Source organism: Neophocaena asiaeorientalis, unplaced genomic scaffold (assembly GCF_003031525.2).
Source record: "Neophocaena asiaeorientalis asiaeorientalis breed wild unplaced genomic scaffold, Neophocaena_asiaeorientalis_V1.1 scaffold461, whole genome shotgun sequence".
NCBI classification, from domain to species: domain Eukaryota; kingdom Metazoa; phylum Chordata; class Mammalia; order Artiodactyla; family Phocoenidae; genus Neophocaena; species Neophocaena asiaeorientalis.
In genome coordinates this window covers 4,223,720-4,246,503 of record NW_020173230.1, presented here as the reverse complement: position 1 = coordinate 4,246,503, position 22,784 = coordinate 4,223,720, and the positions used below count along the sequence as shown (strand labels likewise).

At 45.3% G+C, this 22,784-nt stretch overlaps 1 protein-coding gene across 2 annotated transcripts in view; it reads right to left on the bottom strand.

Moving 5' to 3' along the window:
• The window catches only part of STYXL1 (serine/threonine/tyrosine interacting like 1), a 50,733-nt gene that overhangs the window by 11,826 nt on the left and 16,123 nt on the right, over positions 1–22,784 (bottom strand). Inside the window, exons 2-5 of one of the 2 annotated variants that reach the window (XM_024745494.1) lie at positions 21,581–21,642; positions 17,865–18,006; positions 14,019–14,164; positions 7,863–8,008 (exon numbers count right to left, since the gene is read on the bottom strand). In XM_024745494.1, coding sequence (XP_024601262.1) covers positions 7,863–8,008; positions 14,019–14,164; positions 17,865–18,006; positions 21,581–21,642 — 496 coding nt within the window. The remainder of the gene's footprint in view (positions 1–7,862; positions 8,009–14,018; positions 14,165–17,864; positions 18,007–21,580; positions 21,643–22,784) is intronic. The other variant, XM_024745495.1, reaches the window with a different exon arrangement.

Here is a 22,784-nt window from a genome sequence, read left to right as displayed (position 1 = left end):
GTTCCGGGTAGAGAATACAAGTGCAAAGGCCCTGAGGGCAGTATGTTTCATATGTTTGAGAAACAATAGGGAGATCAGAGTGGCTAGAGCTTTATGATCAAGGGGGAAAGAGGAGGGAGATGAGGTACGTGGCATGTTTAATGAGAAGATGCCTGCAAGGAGCTTGGCACAATGCCTAGTGTGCAGTGCGCACTTGGTAAATGTTATTTATGAAGACTGTGGCCTACTGGTGACATTCATTCACTGTGGTATGCAGAAAGTTGCAGCAGATTCAGAAATGAAAATATCCTGGTTTAGTTTCTGCATGAGCACTTGCTGTGACAAATACAAGCGCAATTCACCCTGCATTCATTCATTCGTCTATCCATCCTTCCCTTCCCCCTCATCCCTCTCTCCCTCCACACCTGACCACCCATCCACCATCCATTCATCCATCTATCCCCAACCATTCATTCTTTCCTCAGATACTCACTCAATGCCTACTGTGTGCCAGACCTTGAGCTGGACCCTAGTGGACACAAGATGAATCAAATAGGGCCCCTCCCAGCTTCAAGGAGCTCCCAGTCTGATGGGGGAGGCAGACACATAAACAAATGGCCCCAATCCAACTGGCTAGGTTTTAGGATAGAGACCTGCACGTGCTCCTGAAGAGGAAGGGCAGGGAAAAGTCGAGGGAGCTGGGGAAAGCCTTAAAATGGAGGAGACATCTGGGCGGAGAAGACTGAAGGATACAAGGTTAATATATACAAATCAACTGGATTTCTATATACTAGCAACAATCAGAAATTTAAATTTTATTTGAGTTTTCTTGGCTATGCCGCACAGTTTGCGGGATCTTAGTTCCCCGACCAGGGATTGAATCCAGGCCCCAGGAGTGAAAGCGCAGTCCTAACCACCAGCGAATTCCCAAGAAATTTGTAATTTAAATATACCATTTATAATCACATCAAAAATATCAAATACTTAGGAAGAAATCTGATACAAGATGTGCAAGAACTGTACACTGAACACTATAAAACATTGCTGAAAGAAACCAAAGAGCAAAGTGAACGGAGAGATAGACCATGTTAATGAATCGGGAGATTCAACATTTTTAAGAAGTCAATTCTTCACAAATTGCCCTATGGAATCCATTCAGTCCCAGTCCAAATTCCAACAAGCTTCTGTATAGAAACTGACAAGTTGATTCTAAAATTTATGTGGAAATTCAAAGGAAACAACTTTGAAAAAGAACAACAAAATTAGAGGACTAACACTACCTGACTTCAAGATTTATTATAAAGCTACAGTAATCAAGTGTGGAACTGATAATAAGGTCCTACTGTATAGCACAGGGAACTATATTGAATATCCTGTGATAAACCATAACAGAAAAGAATATGAAAAAGAATATATATCTATAACTGAGTCACTTTGCTATACAGCAGAAATTAACACAACATTGTAAATCAACTATACTTTTTTTTTAATTAATTATTTTATTTATTTATCTTGGCCGTGTTGGGTCTTCATTGCTGCGCGCAGGCTTTCTCTAGTTGCAGCAAGCGGGGGCCACTCTTCATTGCAGTGCGCGGGCTTCTCATTGCGGTGGCTTCTCTTGCTGCAGAGCACGGGCTCTAGGAGCATAGGCTTCGGTAGTTGCAGCATGTGGGCTCAGTAGCTGTGGCTCACAGGCTCTAGAGCACAGGCTCAGTAGTTGTGGCGCACAGGCTTAGTTGCTCCGCGGCATGTGGGATCTTCCCGGACCAGGGAAAGAACCCATGTTCCCTGCACTGGCAGGCGGATTCTCAACCACTGTGCCACCAGGGAAGCCCCAATCAACTATACTTTAATAAAAATTTTTTTAAAAGAGAAGAACAAGTGTGGGAAACTGGTATAAAGATAAACATAGATCAATGAAAAAGAACAAAGAATCCAGATATAATCCTGTACACGTATGGTCAACTGATTTTCAACAAAGGTATCAAAGCAATTCAACAGGAAAAGGATCACCTTTTCAACAGTGATGACTTCCACATACAAAACAATGAACTTTGTTCCATATCAGGCACCATATACAAAAACTGATTTCAAAATGTATCACGGGGGGGCTTCCCTGGTGGTGCAGTGGTTGAGAGTACGCCTGCTGATGCAGGGGACGCGGGTTCGTGCCCCGGTCTGGGAAGATCCCACATGCCGCAGAGCGGCTGGGCCCGTGAGCCATGGCTGCTGAGCCTGCACGTCCGGAGCCTGTGCTCCGCAACGGGAGAGGCCACAACAGTGAGAGGCCTGCGTACCGCAAAAAAAAAAAAAAAAAAAAAACCACAAAATGTATCACAGGGGACTTCCCTGGTGGTCCAGTGGGTAAGACTCTGTGCTCCCATTGCAGGGGGCACAGGTTCAATCCCTGGTGGGGGAACTAGATCCTGTATGCATGCCACAACGAAGAAGTCCACATGCCACAACTAAGACCTGAAGCAATAAATAAATATTTTTTTTAAATGTATCATAAAATGTGAAGGTTAAAACTACAAAACTTTTAGAAGAAAATATAGGAGAAAATCTTTGCATAATTCAAGTGTCCGTATACGCATGGGTCTGTGTTTGGACTCCATTTTGCTCCACTGGTTTATTTTTCTATCCTGCACCAATATCACAATGCTTTACTTGCTTTTTAAGTCTTCGTAACTGGTCAATTTTCCCATTTGTTGTTATTCACTATTCAGCTATTTTTGCCCTTTGTATTTCCATATAAAATTTAAAATTACTGTATCAATTTTCACAAATCCATTGGAATTTTATTGGCATTCCATTGAATCTATAGATCAATTGGGCAAGAATCAATATCTTTACAAAATTGATTCTTCTAATCCACAACTACGGTACATCCTCTGTTTATTCCGGTGATCTTTACTAACATCCTCTAGCTATTTAGATAATCTTTAGTAATTCACATAATTCTTTAGTAATGCTGTATACTTTTCTGTGTAGAAATCTTTCAATAGGTATAATCCTAGATATTTAATATTTTTGTCCTATTGTAAATTATATGCTTTTAAAATTTCAGCAAACTTATTTAAGTCCAATAATTTATCTGCAGGTTGTTTTGGCTTTTCTGTGTATACAATTAGACTGTGTATAATGAAAGGTTTTGTTCCCTTTTGATTCCTATTTTATTTCTTTTACTTGCCATATTTCACCAACTAGAACCTCCAGTACAATGTTAAATGGAAGTGGTGATAGTTGCATCTTTGTCTTGTTCCCAGGCTCAGAGGGAAAACTTTCAACATTTCATCATTGTGATGTTTGCTATAGAGATTTTTGTAGAATTTTATTTTTAGATCAAAGAATTTCCCTTCTATTCTCAGTTTGCGAAGTTTTTTTTTTTTTTTTTTGCGGTACGCGGGCCTCTCACTGTTGTGGCCTCTCCCGTTGCGGAGCACAGGCTCCAGACACGCAGGCTCAGCGGCCATGGCTCACGGGCCCAGCCGCTCTGCGGCATGTGGGATCTTCCCGGACTGGGGCACGAACCCATGTCCCCCGCATCGGCAGGCAGGCTCTCAACCACTGTGCCACCAGGGAAGCCCTAGAATCCCCTTTTACAGATGGTTATTTGTGCTTTCTCTCTTTTTTGCCAAGGGTTTATCAAATTTATTATTTTTGTAAAACTATTTTGACTTTCTAGATCCTATTTTATTGTTTCTAGTTCATTTTATCTGCTTTTATTATTCCTTCCTTCCTTATTTGAGTTTAGTTTGCTGTTTCTTTGGTAATTTCTTGAGATAAATGCATAACTAGTTGATTTTTAGCCTTTCTCCTTTTTAATAGATGCATTTAAAGCTATAAATTTCCCTCACAGCTTAGCTACACTCCACAAGTTCTGATATATTCTATTTTCATTATCATATAGTTGAAACTATTTCATAATTTCCATTGTGAGTTCTTTTTTGATCCATGAGCTGTTGTAAAATTTATTTCTAAGCTTCTAGGAATTTCCTAGTTATATTTGCAAATTATTGCTTTCTACATTAACTCCACAGTGGTTGAAAGCCAACTCTATATGATTTGCATCTCCTGAAATCGGTTGAATCTTGTTTTAGGAACTATCATATTGTCAGTTTTTATAAATCTATTTCTTTTTAAGTAAGCATTGGTAGCTTGAGTCTTCTGAGGAAACTTAATTTTTCAAATGTATTGGCATAAAGTTGCTCATAATCTTCCAAATTATTCTATTTTTAATTAAAAATTTTATTGAGATCAGTGTAGGTGATCATTTATAGTTTTTATCAAATTTGGAAAATTCTGGCCATTGTTTCTTCAATGTTTCCTGTCTCCCCATTCTCCTTTCCTTTGGAGATTCTAATTACACATATGTTAGGCCACCTGAAGCTGTCTCAGTCTCACTGAAGTTCTACTCTAGTTTCTTTTTTTAAGTCTTTTTCTTCTCTATGTTTCATTTTGTATACTTCTATTGCTATGTCTCCAAATTCAGCGATCTTTTCTTCCACAGTGTCCAATCTTTTAATTCTATCCAGTATATTTTTCATCTCAGACTGTACTTTTCACCCCTAATATAGGGCTAAGTTTTTCCTCACTACTGAAGCAGTAGTCTTCTAAGTACTCTGTTTGATGCACTGTATATTGTGAGTTTTGCTTAATCTGACTGGAAACACAAACTACTCCTGGCCCCACATAATCTCTGGGGATTGTACCACCTGTTGATTTCTATTGGTTTTTCTCCCTGCCTTGAGTAGTTTTCTCACATGCATGTGCTTATTAGTACTTAGCTGAAGACACGGGAGGATTCTCTGCAAATGTCCAGAGTCTTTCTTTGTACTCAGCTCTCTATTCTCCATGCAGGTCTCCTGCAAATTCTAGCCAACTCAACAGCTCTGAGTCCTCAACTCAGAAAGAATAATAGGATCCGTGTTGGCCCCCTCCCTGTATTGTGACCTGCAAACAATTTCCAAGCAATAAGCTGGTTCGATTGTGGAGCTCACCATTTTTTTTCCTCTCAGGAATCATTGTCCTGTGCTGTCTGTTGGCCATTGTCTGAAAAACCCTTGTTTTAGATGCTTTGTCTGAGTATTTTTAGTTGTTTAAGGTGGGGTTGTAAATCTGGTGCCATTTACTCTATCATGGCCAGAAATGGAAATTCTTCTCACTTACATTCTTTTTCTTAAATTTATTTTTGGCTGCACTGGGGCTTCATTGCTGCACGTGGGCTTTCTCTAGTTGCAGTGAGCGGGGGCTACTCTTCATTGCAGTGTGTGGGCTTCTCACTGCAGTGGTTTCTCTTGTTGCGGAGCACAGGCTCTAGGCGCATGGGCTTCAGTAGTTGTGGCACGCAGACTCAGTAGTTGTGGCACGTGGACTCAGTAGTTGTGGCTCACGGGCTGTAGAGTGCAGGCTCAGTAGTTGTGGTGCACAGGCTTAGTTGCTCCATGGCATGTGGGATCTTCCTGGACCAGGGCTCAAACCTGTGTCCCCTGAATGGGCAGGCAGATTCTTAACCACTGCGCCACCAGGGAAGTCCTCTCACTTACATTATTGAAGGATATATTCTCTGGGTACAAAATTGTGGGTTGGCAGTTATTTTCTTTCAGTGCTTTAAGGTTCTATTATTTATTGCTGGATAACAAAATGTCCTAACACTCAGTGGCTTAAAACAATAAAAAATTATTATCTATCAGTTTCTATGGATCAGGAATCTGGGAGCAGCTTATTTGGGTACCATTGGCTTAAAATCTCTCATAAAATTATAGACAAGCTGTTGTCATCTGGTCTCATCTGAAGACTCAATTAGAAGCTAATTCACATGACTGTTGGCAGGATTCAGTTTCTCACAGGCTTTTTGACTGAGGGCCTCAGTTCATTGCTAGCTGGTGGCTGAAGACTGTCAGGTCCTTGCCATGTGGACCTCTCCATAGGACAGCTCACCACATGGTAGCTGACTTCCTTCAGAATGAGTGAGCAAGAGAGAGTGAGCAATACTGATGCCACAGTCTTTCTGTGATCCAATATCAGAAGTGACAGCCCGTCACTTTTGCTTTATTCTATCCATTAGCACACATCAGTAAATCTAGCCCACATTCAATGCTGTGAATGGTAGGAGGTGGGGAATCACCAGAAAGGTTACCGACTACAAAGACACATTCCATATTTCCTTCTAGTTGCAGTGATTTATTTCTGTTGATGAGTCAGCTGTCAGTCTAATTATTGCTCCTTTGAAAGTAATGTCTTACTTCTCTGCTTCTTTTATTTTTTATTTTTTTTGCGGTATGCGGGCCTCTCACTGTTGTGGCCTCTCCTGTTGTGGAGCACAGGCTCCAGACACGCAGGCTCAGCGGCCATGGCTCATGGGCCCAGCCGCTCCACGGCATGTGTCCTCCCAGACCGGGGCACGAACCCGTGTCCCCTGCATTGGCAGGCGGACTCTCAACCACTGCGCCACCAGGGAAGCCCTATTTTTATTTTTTTAATTAATTAAGGTTTTTTTTTGGCTGCATTGGGTCTTCATCGCTGCATGCGGGCTTTTCTCTGGTTGCGGCGAGCGGGGGCTACTCTTCGTTGCGGTGTATGGGCTTCTCATTGCGCGGGCTTCTCATTGCGGGGGCTTCTCTTGTTGTGGAGCATGGGCTCTAGGCACGTGGGCTTCAGTAGCTGTGACACACGGGCTCAGTAGCTGTCACTCGTGGGCTCTAGAGCGCAGGCTCAGTAGTTGTGGCGCATGGGCTTAGTTGCTCCGCAGCATGTGGGATCTTCCCGGACCAGGGCTCAAACCTGTGTCCCCTGCATTGGCAGACGGATTCTTAACCACTGTGCCACCAGGGAAGCCCTCTGCTTCTTTTAATATGTTCTCTCTTTCTTTGGTTTTCAGCAGTCTCACTAAGTACCTAGACGCAATTTTCTTTAGATTTATTGATTTTTATATAGTATTTTTTATTACCAGATGCCTTACTGAATTCTCATGTTATTTATATAAATTCTCTCTGAGCTGAATTGTATTAGCTTTGATCAGGAGCTAGAAGAGGTAGGTTGTACAGTGCGGGGGCCTTGGTGATCATGAGTGGACACAGCCGGGAAGACACAGGCTGACAAGCAAGGCTGTGCAGAACTTTCCTGCTCTTTGAACAATGATGAGTGAGGGTGTGTGTGTGTCTGTATGTTCCTAGCACCAAGGAAAATCCGACATAAAGGTTGCTGTATCAAATGTTTCTGTCCTCTCAAAATTCATATGTTGAAACCTAATCCCCAAAGTGATGGTATTTGGAGGTGGGGCTTTGGGGAGGTAATTAGGTCATGAGGATAGAAATCAAAACCCTTATGAGTGGGATTAGTGCCTTTATAAAAGGGACCCTAGAGAGCTTTGCCCCTTCTGCCACGTGAGGATGCCATCTATGAACCAGAAAGCAGGCCGTCATCCGACGCTGAATCTGCCACTGCCTTAATCTTGGACTTCCCAGCCTCCACACCGTGAGAAATCCTGTTATTCATAAGCCACCAGCCTACAGTGCCTGTTACAGCAGCCCAGATGGACCAAGAGAGGGGTCACTTCTCAGAGGGCCTGAGATAGGAGAAGCAGGGTAAACCAGGGTATTTTGCATCTGAATGTTAAGTACCAAGAAAGTATTATTAGGGTAAGATTTAAGTACGGGGTATGGGGCAAGTGTGGGGTCTCAGTCAGGGGCAGAGGATGCCATGGCCATGCCAGGCAATGAAGTGCAGGCCAGGAATAAATGAAAATAAATGCAGACCCTACTCCAGTGTATGCTGATTTCTAAAAGCCCGTTCAATTCTGTCAATGCATGCCACTAGGAATCTTATATAAATAAATAATACTAATATAAAAAAAATAAAAAAACAATGGTTTTTCTACTTACAACGGCCCTGTCTCCATGGAGACGTTGACATGTGCTTTGATTTTCAAATCCTTCTGAATTTTAGGGTCGCAGGCTTGCCTGAAATTTCCCAGGTAGATCCTGCCTGGCATTATCTCAACAGGGTACGGTTGGAAGTCATCCAGTTCCTGAGGTGGAGAAGGAGAAAGGCTGCTATGATAATAATCCCCAGAGAAGAAGTTGTTTTTGTTTCATCTCTTGAAATGTGGCTCAGCAAACAAGCTTAGAAAGACAAACTGGGACAGTGAATGAGACTAACCCAATGTTCATTGTGGCACTATTTATAATAGCCAAAACATGGAAGCAACCTAAATGTCCAACGACAGAGGAACAGATAAAGAAGATGTGGTACATATAACACATGGAATATTACTCAGCCATAAAAAAGAATGAAATAATGCCCTTTGCAGCAACATGGATGGACATAGAGATTACCATACTAAGTGAAGTAAGTCAGACAGAGAAAGACAAATATCATATGATACCACTTATATGTGGAATCTAAAAAGGTGATACAAATGAACTTATTTACAAAATGGAAACAGACTCACAGACATAGAAAACAAACTTCTGGTTACCAAAGGGGAAAGGTAGAGGGGGGAAGGATAAATTAGGAGGTTGGGATTAACATATACACACTACTATATATAAAACAGATAATCAACAAGGACCTACTGAATAGCACAGAGAACTCTGCTCAGTATTCTGTAATAACCTATATGGGAAAACAATTTGAAAAAGAATGGATATATGTATATGAATAACTGAACCACTTTGCTGTACACCTGAGACTAACACAGCATTGTAAATCAGCTATATCCCAATATAAAATAAAAATTAAATTAAAAAAATTAAAAACAGAGACTTCCCTGGTGGTCCAGTGGTAAAGAATCCACCTTCCAATGCAGGGGACATCGGTTCAATCCCTGGTCAGGGAACTAAGATCCCACGTGCCGCGGGGCAACTAAGCCCAAGCACCACAACTACTGAGCTCACGCACCTCAACGAGAGAGCCTGTGGGCCACAACTACAGAGCTTATGCGCTCTGGAACCTGTGAGCCACAACTACAGAGCCCACACGCCCTGAAGCCTGCACGCCACAACTAGAGAGAAGCCCGTGCGCTGCAACGAACAGCCCACGCCCCAACGAAAGACCTCTCATGCCTCAACAAAGATCCCACGTGCCGCAACTAAGACCCGACACAGCCCAAAATAAATAAGTAAATTAATTAATAATAAATAAAGCTTTTTTAAAAAGTTAAAAACAAAACTACCCTTTGATCCAGCAATCCCACTTTTGGTATATATCTGAAGGAAATGAAATCACCATCTTGAAGACATATCTGCACGCGCCCCCCCCCGCCCCAGGATCATTTGAGCATTATTCACAAAGACATAGAAATGACCTAAGTGTCCACCAATGGATGAATGGATAAAGAAAATATGGCATATATGTACAATGGAATATTGTTCAGCCATAAAGAAGAAGGAAATCCTGTCATTTGTGACAACATGAATGGACCTTGGGGCCATTGTGCTAAGAGAATAAGTCAGAAAAAAACAAATATTGCATGATCTTACTCATATGTAGAATCTAAAAAAGTGAAAGTCGGGGCTTCCATGGCAGTCCAGTGGTTAAGACTCCACACTCTCGATTCAGGGGGCACAGGTTCTATCCCTGGTCAGGGAACTAAGATCCCACATGCCACACAGCATGGCCAAAAATCATCATAATAATAATAAAATAAAATAAAAATTAAAAAGCAAAACTCATGGAAACAGAGTAGAGTGGTCGTTGCCAGGGGCTGTGGGGGTGAGGGAAATGGGGAGATGTTGGTCACGGTTATAAACTTCCAGATATAAGGCAAATAAGTTCTGGGGATCTAACGTACAGCATGGTGACTACAGTTAACAACACAGGGCTTCCCTGGTGGCGCAGTGGTTGAGAATCCGCCTGCCAACGCAAGGGACACAGGTTCAAGCCCTGGTCCGGGAAGATCCCATATGCTGCGGAGCAACTAAGCCCTTGCACCACAACTGCTGAGCCTGTGCTCTAGAGCCCGCAAACCACAACTACGGAAGCCCACGCGCCTAGAGCCAGTGCTCTGCAACATGAGAAGCCACTGCGATGAGAAGCCCTCGCACTGCAATGAAGAGTAGCCCCCGCTTGCCGCAACTAGGGAAAGCCCACGCACAGCAATGAAGACCCAATGCAGCCACAAATAAATTTTTTTTTTAAATACAGTATTATGTACTTGAAAGTTGTTAAGAAAGTACATCTTAAATGTTCTCATCTCACACACACACACAAAAAATGGTAATTACATGAGGTGACGGATGTGTTACTCTTATGGTAATCATTCTGCATATATGTGTATCAAGTCATCTTGTTGTAAACCTTAAATTTACACAATGTTATATGTCAATTATATATCAAAGCCAGAGGGAAAATTACAAAATTTGATTGTTTCCAAGGAAAGATTATTAGAGCACCAATCAGGTGTTTAGAAACAATTATCATCAAATAATAAGACTAATCTTATAAACAAGTTGGAAAACAGCCAGAAAAGCATGCCAGTCGAAGACTGTTCTCAAAGCATGCCTCCAGGAAACTGAGAACTAATGGAAATTCCCCTAACGGTTCCTTGGGTGACCTATTACAGTTCAGATGTCTGTAATAAAGCAGTGGCTACATATTTGTTGTTGTCATGGATTGAAAACTTACCTGTTATGTTTAGTAAAATAAAACCTAGGCATAACCCCAAAAGAAAAAAAAAAAGAAATCCACTAACATTGTATGAACTGATGTTTCTAATACGATCTGTTTAGAGACCCTTTGTTCCCATCAGTTTTCCATGGGAAATGCTAACCTATATAATTTCAAAGGTCAAACCAGCTCTAAAATGCCTCTGGCTCCAAGTCTGACTCAGAAATAACATCTTAAGTACCTCAAGCTATTTTGCTGTCCACTTGAGCCTCTCAGAGCCTTCTGGCTTCAGCACATCTCCCCTCACCATGAACCTACCACAAGCCCGCATTCCTCCCAAACTGTTAGCCTCAAAAGCCTTTATCAATGAGCAGACACCACGCTGAGCCAACCCTCAAGTTTGTGAGACACACGGCCCTTCTACGTGCAGGCAGGCCCACTACTTGCGGATGTGACCCAAAGCATTCCCCAGGGTTCAGGGTGATCCCGCCCAGGACGCTCAGCTTGCCGGGGGCCAAATGAAATCCTCCTGGTTTCTTTCGGAAAATCTCACGCAATACCCACCACAAATCTGTCAACTCTTCCTGACGCTTTCGAACCAGCTTCCTTTCCTGTGGTTATAACAGCTGTGCGGAACGGATAAAACAAGCCCTGCTGTTAATTCTAGAGGACACGATTTTGACAACCACATCGACAAATGTAAAAGAAACTGGTGTCACAAATTAACATGCCCAAACCGAGCCCACTGCCTTCCCCTGACACTGCCACCGCCTCCTCCTGTGTCCCCTTCTCAATGAGCCACACCACTGGCCACCTGTCACCCGCACCTGAACTGTGGCATTATTCTAGACTCCTCCCTCTCCCATACCCCCTGCCCCATGTCTAATCAAAGCCGTTTCCTATGTATTTCTTGAATCTGTCCTCTCCTCTTCATCCCTGACTTCTAGCAGGTCTCCCCAGACCCACTCTGCCTGCATTGGTCTGGGCTCTGCTCTGCAATCAGAGTTGATCTTTCAAAAGGGCAATCTAACCAGGTGCCCCTCCCCGGACTTAAAACCACTTGGTGGCTCACCAGCATCTCTCTCTAGTGTGGTCTTCACACGTGCCCTAGTCACAGAACCCCTTTGCTCAAAGTGAAATCTTATTTAAGGGGTACCACATATAAAACGGGAAATTAGAAATCACTGTGTCTAAAGGAGAGGGGCAGTCTCAGCTCAAATTCTGTGCCTCCATCTCCCCTCGCAGGAGTTCCTTAGGGAGCAGTAGGGACACTCCTGCTTTACACTGTGTCAGAACACGTAACAGGAAAGGAGTGGGGCTTTCATTCTTGCCCCTGAATTAATAACAAAGGTCCCAAAGTAGGGAGTGGCAAATACTTGGAACGTACATTCTAAAGAGGGCCACATACAAGCAGAGTAGAACTCACCCATCCAGGCCCTGCTAGATACCACCAGCCACCACCCTACCCCTCTTCCCAATCTACTTAAGAAGACTGGGGGCAAGGACAAGTCTCAGGTGTATACACGTCAAAACTGACCAAACTGTACATTTTAAATAGGTGCAGTTCATCCTATGCCAATTCCACCTTCCTAAAGCTTTAAAAGAAAAATAAAGAAGGTGAGGTATCAGCATGTGACGTCTTGAGATCAGAAAGAGTCCCTCCCGTCACTGCAAAGCCAGTAAGATGCTCCTCTAGGAGCGAGGAGGAGTGCCTGGCAGGACGGGGAGGCTGGCTGTACACCTGTTGAGCTGAACATCATAGCTCAGTGGAAGGAGGAGAAGAAGGCCTTTGGAGAACTTGACATATATACCCTGCATTTGGGAACAGGTATGACCCCCAACACAGGTCCCTAGCTTTTCACACAGGCTGACTGGGGCAGCCAAGCCAGCAAGGCAAGAAGGGGCCTCCTTCCCTACTGTCACACTCCCCTGTGGCTCATTCTGGGATTCAGGTGAAAGAATATGGACGTGGTGGGAGGTCATGAGCTACCAAGGGAAGGGAAGGGCATTGGGGGTACTCCTGTCAGGAATTCTCAGCTGGCTCTCTCTGAAGGATGCTCAGTAACAGACGGGGCCCCCTGAACACAGCCCCAAGAAAACCAGCAACAAAGGCCAGCAGCAGCACACAGAAGCTGGCTGGGGCAGAACGAGAAGGCACTTCCCCACCACTGACAAACAGGCAGTCACACAAGACAGGGCCCACCCTGGACCCCCAGCACCAAAGGGACCAGACCCAGAAGAGGGGACGTAAGGATATGCCCATAAAGCTACCCCACACCCCTCCCCACTCCCAGCCCTCAGCCCCCAGCAAATGGAAGGCTGCCCAGCTCTGGAAGATGAGAAGAGAGGAGATTTGAGTTGAGATTGGAATGTTAAGCTAGCCTAGGTTGTACTGGACTGTTTTTATGCCCTTTTCAAAAAATTACTTCAAAAACACACAAAAGTAGAGAGAATAGTATAACAAACCTTGGATCTATCACCCTTCTGCAAGCATTATCAACTAATGGCCCATTTTGTTTCATCTATACCCCTGACTCCCCAACCCTCCCCAGATTATTTTGAAGGAAATTCCAGACATCATGTCATTTTAATTATAAATATTTCATTATGTATCTCTAAAAGATAGGGACCCATATTTTTAAAAACATAGCCATAATAATGTCATCACAACCTAAAGAACTATATAACAATAATATAATATCATCAAATTCCAGTTCATAGGCGCATTTCCCCCGCTGTTTTATAATATGGCCAGACTGAAATTGTCCATAACCGAAAGCGGCCAGAAAGTATGGAATCTGCCCATGATGCTGCAAAGGGCAAGAGTGAGAGCACAGTCGAAGGCAATTGCTGCAGGTTCACATTCCATTACATTCAGACCCTTCAAGAAACCAGATACTATAAAATGCCCCCAGGGACCAGTCCCTGCCTGCCTATCATTGCCACCCAGTTTGGCTCCAGGAAGTGCTCCTCTGGGCTCCAGACATCTGGTGCATCCCCTGGCCACACCTTATTACAACCCGCCTCCCAATTTTTACTGTATCCTCTGGACCCAGCCAGGGTTTGTGAGGCCAGACGGCTAAGGATGGCGAGGCAGCCTCGAATCGTGATGGCCCTGCCTGCCCGTGTGACTTTGACCACGACCCACCATCCAGAACGCGCTGCCCCGGCCCCCTGCCCTCTGGACCAACCTCATCTATTAAACACCGCCCTGGATTTTGCCTGAACCTGGCGATTATAAATTCATCATACTGGACTGGACCTCCTAGCTGCCCCAGGTTCATTCCCAAGCCATCTTTGACATCTCTTCCATCTTTTCCATGTCATCTGTCTCCTTCTCCTCTTTCTCCAGCCCTGCTCCCTGGCCCTCGGTCCCCAGGGGAAGGCCATGCTCCCATCCAAGCCTGCCTGTGCTCAGCACCCTGCCTTACCTGTGGCATCCAGATGATCTTCTGTGTCCGGAAGAAGTGGTACATGGCCGAGAAGCTCTTGTAGCCTCCTCTAAGGATATGGATGGGGTGGCGGGCAAGGTGAGTCAGGGTTCTGCCATACTCAACGGCAGCTCCAAGCACAATTCCTAAGAGTAGAGACCAAAGAGACCAATGTCCCCTGTGCGCTCACCATTTGCCTAAAGGCCCAGTGGATAGGCACTCCATTCTGAAAAGCAATTGTCTAGAAAGCTGAAGCAAATATAAATAGAGGTGAATGTTACAATTAAAATTTAAAAAGCAATTCACCACCAAGTAAGTTGATCTTTTTCTATAAACTCCGAGATTTCATTTTTTTTCATATTGTCGCAAGGAAGGATGATTCAACACGAGGGGAATGTGTATGTATATATACAATATCACATATTATATACCATGCAATTCATCTATTTAAAGTATATAAATTAATGTTTTTTATTATATTCACAGTTGTGTAACCATCACTGCAGTCAATTTCAGAACATGTTAATCACTCCCAAAAGAAACCATGTACCAGTTAGAGGGTTTCATTCCTCATATCCCTCCAAACATCCACCTCTAGGCAACCATTAATCTAATTCCTACGGATTGACGTATTCTGGACATTTCACAGACATTGAATTATACAATATGTGGCGTTTTGTGTCTGCTTTCTTTCACTGAGCATAACGTTTACAAAGTTCATCTATGTTGCAGCAAGTGTCAGCACTCCATCCTTTTTCGTAGCTGAATAATATTCCACTGTGTGGCTCTCCACCTTTTGTTTACCCATTTATTTATTGATGAATATTTGAATGTTTCCATTTTGTGACTATTAAGAATAAGGCTGCTATGAACATCCATGTGCAAGGTTTTGTGTGCACATGTTTAATTTCTCTTGGTATACACTGTGGACAAAGAATGTTGCTTGCCATATCAGTAAACAAAGGATGCTGCGGCCATCAAGCCATCAGCCACTGCAGCTGCCCCCGACTGTGCAATTTTCCATGAGCAGGCAAATTATATGCGTGTGGTTTTTGGTTTTTGGTTTTTGTTGTTCTGTGGTTGTGATTTCTTACCAAGTGAGGACGGGGGCTCCATAGCACTAAAGTGAGGTCAGGTATAGACTGTAGACGTCGCTGTCTTTACTGACCAACATTTCCTAGGATTTCAGGGTCCAGCCGACAACCCTAGGATTGCAGACTGGAGACCAACAGGATGAGCTTAGGAAAGAGGGGACAATTTCCTGGCTAAGGACCTCCTGAGAAGACTGGTTTTATTAAAGGTGGAAGCCTAGCGCCACCCAGTGACCGCTGGTGTGAATGCCCAACCCATGGAACTCCACGCATATATATTAGTCACTGAGCCACAAGCAGCAGCAAGGGGTGGTCAGCCCAAAGCAGGGGCTGAATGGAGAATGCAGTGGAGCCTCAGTGAAGCAGATTAGAACTGACCACGCTCCAGCGTGTGGCTGGAGTGACTGCACTGTTCTCCAGCATCACTACCCTGGCCTTAGGAGACCTGACAGAGCCAAACTGCCCAGGTCTGAATCCTGGCCCCAGCACTTGCTAGGTGTGGTGGTTTAAAAACTCTCTCCACAAACCTAGAAAAATGGTACAGATGAACCGGTTTGCAGGGCAGAAGTTCAGACACAGATGTAGAGAACAAACATATGGACATCAAGGGGGGAAAGCTGCGGGGGGGGTGGGGATGGTGGTGTGATGAATCAGGCGATTGGGATCGACATGTGTACACTGACGTGTATAAAATTGATGACTAATAAGAACCTGCTGTATAAAAAAATAAATAAAATTCAAAAAAGTTCTTTAAAAAAACGGATACTAAACTTTCTTTGGGTTATTTGTATGGAAATATGTTAATATAAATGTTTCAGACATTACATGAAATTCCTAAAAATCTTATGTTCTGGTATAATATTATAAGTCATAATTCTAGTTATTATTTTAAAATGTATGTCTCAGAAATAACTAAATTTCCTTGTTAATTGCATTATTATGGACTTTCATCAAATCTTTAACCGTGGTCATTTTTACGTCTTTTGCCATTTACAGACAGTTCTGGGTGTACTGTGATGCTTTTGCAAAAACGTTCCTGTAAAAGGGTTTCATCTTCAATGAATTCATGGAAAAGACTCTGACAAGTACAGGTTTCTGGTTACTGACTATACTGCTGAAGTGAATGAATAAGCGTTTTCAGAACTCTAACGGAAAACTGATGAATTCATAAAAGGGCTAACAAAAGATCAAGATGAAAAAAAAAGTAATTACACGGGACTGAGTGAACTGATGAGGATGATTATAATTTTTGTGACTTTCCATTTGAATAAAAAAAAAAAACTCTCTCCACAAATTCTTTCAAACGCCTCCCTTTAAAAGGTTGAGTTTAGGGACTTCCCTGGTGGTGCTCCCAATGCAGGGGGCCCGGGTTTGATCCCTGGTCAGGGAACTAGATCCCACATGCATGCTGCAACTAAGAGTTCGCATGCCACAACTAAGGAGTCCGCCTGCCACAACTAAGATGGTGCAACCAAATAAATAAATAATTAAATATATTTTTAAAAAAGGTTGAGTTTTAATTCCCCTCTCCTTGAGGGTAGGCTGTACTCAGTGACTTACTTCTAATGACTAGAATGTGGCAAGCGTGACTGTTTAAGTCCCAAGACTAGGTCAGAAAGGGTACGTGGCTGTCCCTTTCTCTCCCTCTTCCTTGGATTACTCGCTCGGGGGTATACCGGCTGCCCTGTCGTGAGGCCATCTAAGCAGCCCCATGCAGAAGTCCATGCAGTGAGGAACTGAGGACTCCTAGCTATTCCCATGTGAGTGACTCATCTCAGAGGCACATTATCTTGGCCTGGCCAAACCTTCACAAGACAGCAGTTCTGGCTAACGTCGTGACTACAACCATAGGACAGGCTAGAACCTCCCAGCTAAGCTACTCCTGAATTCCACAGAAACGAATAGATAATTAATGTTTATGGTGTTAAACTACAGAGTTGGGCTTCCATGATGGCGCAGTGGTTGAGAGTCCACCTGCCGACGCAGGGGACACGGGTTCGTGCCCTGGTCCGGGAAGATCCCACATGCCGCGGAGTGGCTGGGCCCGTGAGCCATGGCCGCTGAGCCTGCGCGTCTGGAGCCTGTGCTCCGCAACAGGAGAGGCCACAATAGTGAGAGGCCCGCGTACCGCAAAAAAAAAAAAAAAAAAAAAAAACTACAGAGTTTTGGGGTAATTTGTTACACAGCAATAGATACCCATGGTCCCACACCTGGGGAATGAGTTACTTCACCTTCCTGGACCCCAGTTTCCTCATCAATAAAGTGGGGATGTTACCTATTAGGGCACAATTCTCCATGGTCTTTCGTGTTTCTACATAGCCTCTGAACAAAGGCACTTGCTTTTCAAGGATATGTGTATAACAAACAGCCTTGGATGACAGAGACAGTTTCTGCCTCCAGAGCCAAGGGCAGGCAGGCTTTCTGCCCATTTGTTAAAAAAGATTCAGGGCCCCTAAGCTCAGAGTTCTCCATAATACCACCCACTGCATTCTGGGTACTTTTACTGCTCTGAGAAATAAAGCCCTTCGTCTCTGACCCAGGAGCCTGTCTTTTGCCAGCATCCATGAACCACGGCAGGCTCACCTGTCATCTTGCACAGGAAGGAAAAATCCCAGCCCCTTCCCAGTTCCTGGCATTGCCATCCTCATCGGGCTGCTCTGCGGACTGCATGAGGTGACCCAGGCAGAGCTCCTGGCATGTGACAAAAGTGCTCAATAACTGAACTCATATTCTTGCTGCTGTCGTAAAAACCCACCTTGATCGCCTTCATCAGTGTTGTCATCATCGCTGTCACCTTTCAGGATTACCTTCAGGGAGCTGGTGTTGTTATCATACACCACACAGTATTCCACACACTCCAGATCCACAGACTCCGGGATAAGATATTCACCTGCCCTCTAAAGAAACCACAAAAGAAGGCTGTTGGCAGGTGGGTCCAGCTGAACCCATATTCCCTGTACGCCAGCACCGGGAGGAGCCGGAGGTAGGACGGTGTCCACCTCCCTGACTACACACAGGCACGGGAGCACTGACAGTGGACAGAGAGTCTACTAAACTCCAAGGACCTGCCACACCCATATTCCCTCCTGGGGGAAGCTGACCACAGCTGACTGGGCCAGAGATAACTGCCGGGTCAAAGAACAGTGGTCTATGGACCAGCCCAGAGCCCATTAGGTGCCCTGGCATGAGTGCTATGAGAGCAGTCGTGGCCACCTTAACTAACGACATTCTCTGTCTGGGGGACAGTGTTGGCGTTGGGGACCGAATCCAAAATCTGCCATGAAGAGGGCAGTAGGCAGAAGGCTTGAAAGGACAGAAGTCGTAAGCAAGCAGGTATCACGAGGCAGGCTGTAAGCTCAGATGGAAGCTCTGTGAGAGCAGGAACTTTTGTCCCTTTATAGCCACTGATGTATCCTGAGCTTCCAGAAGAGTGCCTGGCACACAGCAGGCCATAAATATGGTTAAAGGAAGGAATGGGCAGACAGCAGCAATGAGGTCGTGAGGAGGAGCTGGGGACTGGCTGAGTCATCATTATGCTGGACCACAAGGGCAGCAACAACAGGTGCCTTCTGCCAAGGAGGTGATGACCTCTCCCAGTACCAGAACTGCCCAGGACTCCAAAGGGTGTCCCAGAGCTCGGGAAGGCCCAGCTGGTAGCAGCAGAGAGGTGGGTCTTCACTTGTTCGCAATGCTTCCTGAAAGCCCCCACTACTCAGGGGAACCTGAGCCTGGCTCTGTCCCTTGTGACCTGAGCTGACCGTCGTAGAGGCCCTGACAGAGGACATTCAGGTGGGATAGGACGAGTGTGCATCTACTGTACTGCAAGGCAGAGCAGTAAGGCCCCTGGAAGTACAGACCCAGGACGTTCTCCAGGATTCTAAGGAGAGAAATCATATTCGTCTAACAGAATTGGGAGACAGGTGGTGCTCAGAGGACAAGCAGGACTTAGACAGGTGATAATGAGGGGGTAGAAGGCTCTGGGTAAGGAGAAGAGCATGAGCAAAAGGGGAGAGGTGAGAACAGCCCCTCGAGGCTTGAGCAGGTGGGAGCACGGGAGAGTTGTGGCCGAACATCCACTTTTACTTCATAAACATTCGTTGAGGACTCACTTTGCACTCACACTGTGCTAGGTTCTGAAATATGGAGATACAAAAAAAAAAAGAAAAAAACAAAAAGGGAAATGCCTGAGTTGGCCTGGAGGACTCAGAAGGGTCTCATGGGACAGGAGGCATTTGAGATGAGACTGTGAGGGCAAGTGGAAATTTGCCAGATGGACAAGGGCTGGGGGAGCATTCCAGGCTGAAGGAACAGATACCCGTCATTCATTTTTAGTTAACAAATAGGTCCCAAGCACCTACCAGATGCCAGGGACCAGAGTGAACACCCGGGATACAATGATGAACAAAGCATACACATCCCTGGGTCACAGAGAGCAGTGTGTCTAAGGGACCACACATATTGTCATTTCCTAGATTGTAAGAGACCATTGGTCGTAAGATGCACCACCAATTTCATAACATTTGCAATCAGGAGAGTACACAGAAGGAGAGGTGTTGGCACATAACGCTACTTCAGGCAGGGCGGGGAGCAAGTGGTCCTGGGAAGACCCGAATCGGTGATCTAAAGCCCAGACCTCCCTCCTGGGCCCTGTTGCTCTCTGTGTCCCCTGCACACTGGGTTCACCTTCTCAGACCACTTTGTCCTGAAGCCTGAGTCACAACCACCAGCGATGCTCAGACTCCCATCCTCCAAACCCCACCACCATCGTAGAAGGAGCAGCCTTCCCTAATGCCAATTCTGATTTGCTGTTTTCTTCCCAGGCCAATCACCGTGGCCAGGGCCTGGATCCTATTCTGAGGAGCACCACTAGACCCCCCATGATTTAAGCAGAGAGGAGGAGTTCCCCTCAAAAAAGTGGAGGTGCCAGGCAGAAAAACAACAGATGTTGGCCACATTTACTTTTGGGGGAAAAGACTTTGTCACTTTAAGGTGCAAATCAATTGTAGGATATATTCCAACCTCAGAAGTGTTAAAATACAAGGACAAATGAGCATCTTAGAACCCAGGAAACACGGCAGGACAAGGCTGTGGAGGTGTCAGGGGAGAGTGGAAGCATGCCGGATGAGGCTGGAGAGGGAGGTGGAACCAGATCCGGTGTGTGAACACCGACTTGGGGGCTGTGTGTCCTGCTCATGCTGGGGTTCCCTTCCAGCCTTCAGGCCTGTAACCTCCTGGCCAGAAAGTAGGGGAGGGGAGGTGTGAGGTGTCAGCCTGGCCGAGGGGCTGAGGCAGAGGGAATGCCTCTTTTCCAGAGCCGGGGGTACTGCCAGAATCAAAGGAACACACAGATTTGAGAGGTGAGTTGGAAGCTGAAAGTCATACAGGACGAAGGGGCTCTGAATCAGCTGCAAAACACCAAGGAAGGCCTGAAATGGAGATGAAGAGCTAGAGTATGGAGCCGGAAAACTGAAACTCCAGAGAGGGAAAAAGCAGATAATGACACACTAGGGCGGGGAAAGGGAGGTGCTAGGAGCAAGCTTACCCCAGAAAAATACTTGAGGCAGGGCACAGGCTCCCTGGCAAGTTGTGTGGGAAAGGGCCAGAGGTGGAGCGCGCAGCAGCACGTGGCCATGGGAACAGGGAGAAGGGGGACATATTGCAAGACAGAATTGTGGAAGTAAAATTGGCAGGATGGCTAACTGCATGTGGACAGCTGAAGCTGTAAGCTTGGATGAAATCTCTGAAGAAAGTATACTGACCGACAGATATACAAGAACAGGGTAGTGGTTTCTTCAGGCGGCAGCAGGAGAAAATGAAGCTGAACCAAAGAGGTAGAGAAGAAACCAGGGAAGCAAGGGAGAACCTGGAAGTCAAGGGCAGAGAATGTAGTCAGGATGGGAGGGGTCAAGGTGGAGCCCAAGTGAAGGCTGCCAGGCTCAGCAGTGACCAGAGAGAGAAGACTCCCTATGGGGCTGGAGGGAAGGGCTTCACTGCAGGAGCGAGGCCGGTGACTGCCTGCAGGGCCCAGTCATTATAAAAGCTGGACCGGGAATAAGAAGACAGGATGGAAATGGAAGGGAGGGGAGGGAAGGAGCTTCCGTCTCTGAGTTATACTATTTCTATGGCTTGTTGTCTGTTGCCCGAGTAGAAGAGATGCTCCATGAGGCAGGGAGAATGAATTAAGGGCATCTTGTATTCTGTTACATCCCCAGGGTCTGGAACGTTGCCTGGCAAGTCAAGGAATTAAAGCAACATTTGCTTAATGAAGCTGTTGACCGTGGGGGGCAGTGGGGAGACCTTAAGGAGTGTGAAACAGTGTAGGAGACCCTCATAGTGGACGCACAAGGGCAGTCCTGTCTCTGCCGCCCACAGTGTCCAGTAGTAGGTGCTGCCTCCTGGACCTCGGACACAATCTCCCATTCTCCCCATCTTCCTGTAAGGTAGCCCCAGATTCTGACTCTGCCCATATACCTTCTTCACAAGACGGGCTGTAATCACATGGCTTTCATCATACTCCCGTTTGGAACGCACATCTGAAAAGGAAAAGTATTGAACTAATAACTGCACTTGCAAAGGAACACATGACCAAACTAGAGCACTTACATCAGCATTAACGTATATTTGTTTGGCAGTTAGGCAAAAGTTGTCGTGAATTTAAAATTCAAAGCGTGTAGCTGTCCTATTCTAGGCTGCCCATATAACTCCCCTGCCCCCTCATATCCACACCCATATCCCCCGTAAGGAACAGTGAGACTCCGCATCTATGATTTAGGGGGAGTTCTCTCTGAGGTGAGAAAAGAGGGAGGGGAGAAATCAAAGTCAGGGTAGCCTCATACTAAATGCCCCATGGAATTTTAGACCCAAATTCAGACTCTAGAGCCTAGGAGTTGAGGTTCTAATGCCCCTGTGAAGACAGAAGTTGTGGTATTGATGTCCTCTAAGTTGGGAGGAACATGGAACATAAATCCTAAAAAGAACCGTTATGCATAAATCTTAAAAAGGACTGTTATCCAAAATACACCAAGGATTCTTATAATACAACAAGAAAACAATCAGCTCAACTTTAAAATGGGCAAAAGATATGAACAGACACACTATACCAAAGATAAATGGCAAAAAGCATATGGAAAGATGCTCCACATCATATGTCATCAAGGAAATGCAAATTGAAACACGAGATACCACTACCTGCCTATCAGAATGGCAAAACTTCAAAACACGGACACCAGATGCTGGTGCCGATGCAGGGCAACAGGAACTGTCATTTGTTGCCGGTGGGGATGTAAAATGGTACAGCCATTTTGGAAGACAGTTTGGCAGTTTTAAATAAAACCAAACATTCTGGGCTTCCCTGGTGGCGCAGTGGTTGAGAGTCTGCCTGTCGATGCAGGGGACACGGGTTCGTGCCCCGGTCTGGGAAGATCCCACATGCCGCGAAGCAGCTGGGCCCGTGGGCCATGGCCGCTGGGCCTGCGCGTCCGGAGCCTGTGCTCTGCAACGGGAGAGGCCACAGCAGTGAGAGGCCCGCGTACCGCAAAAAAAAAAACAAAAAAAACCCATTCTCTTAACAGCAACTGTGCTCCTTGGTATTCACTCAAATGAGTGGAAAACGTATGACCACAGATGCTTAGAGTAGCTTTTTCATAACTGCCAAAACTTGAGAGCAGCCAATATG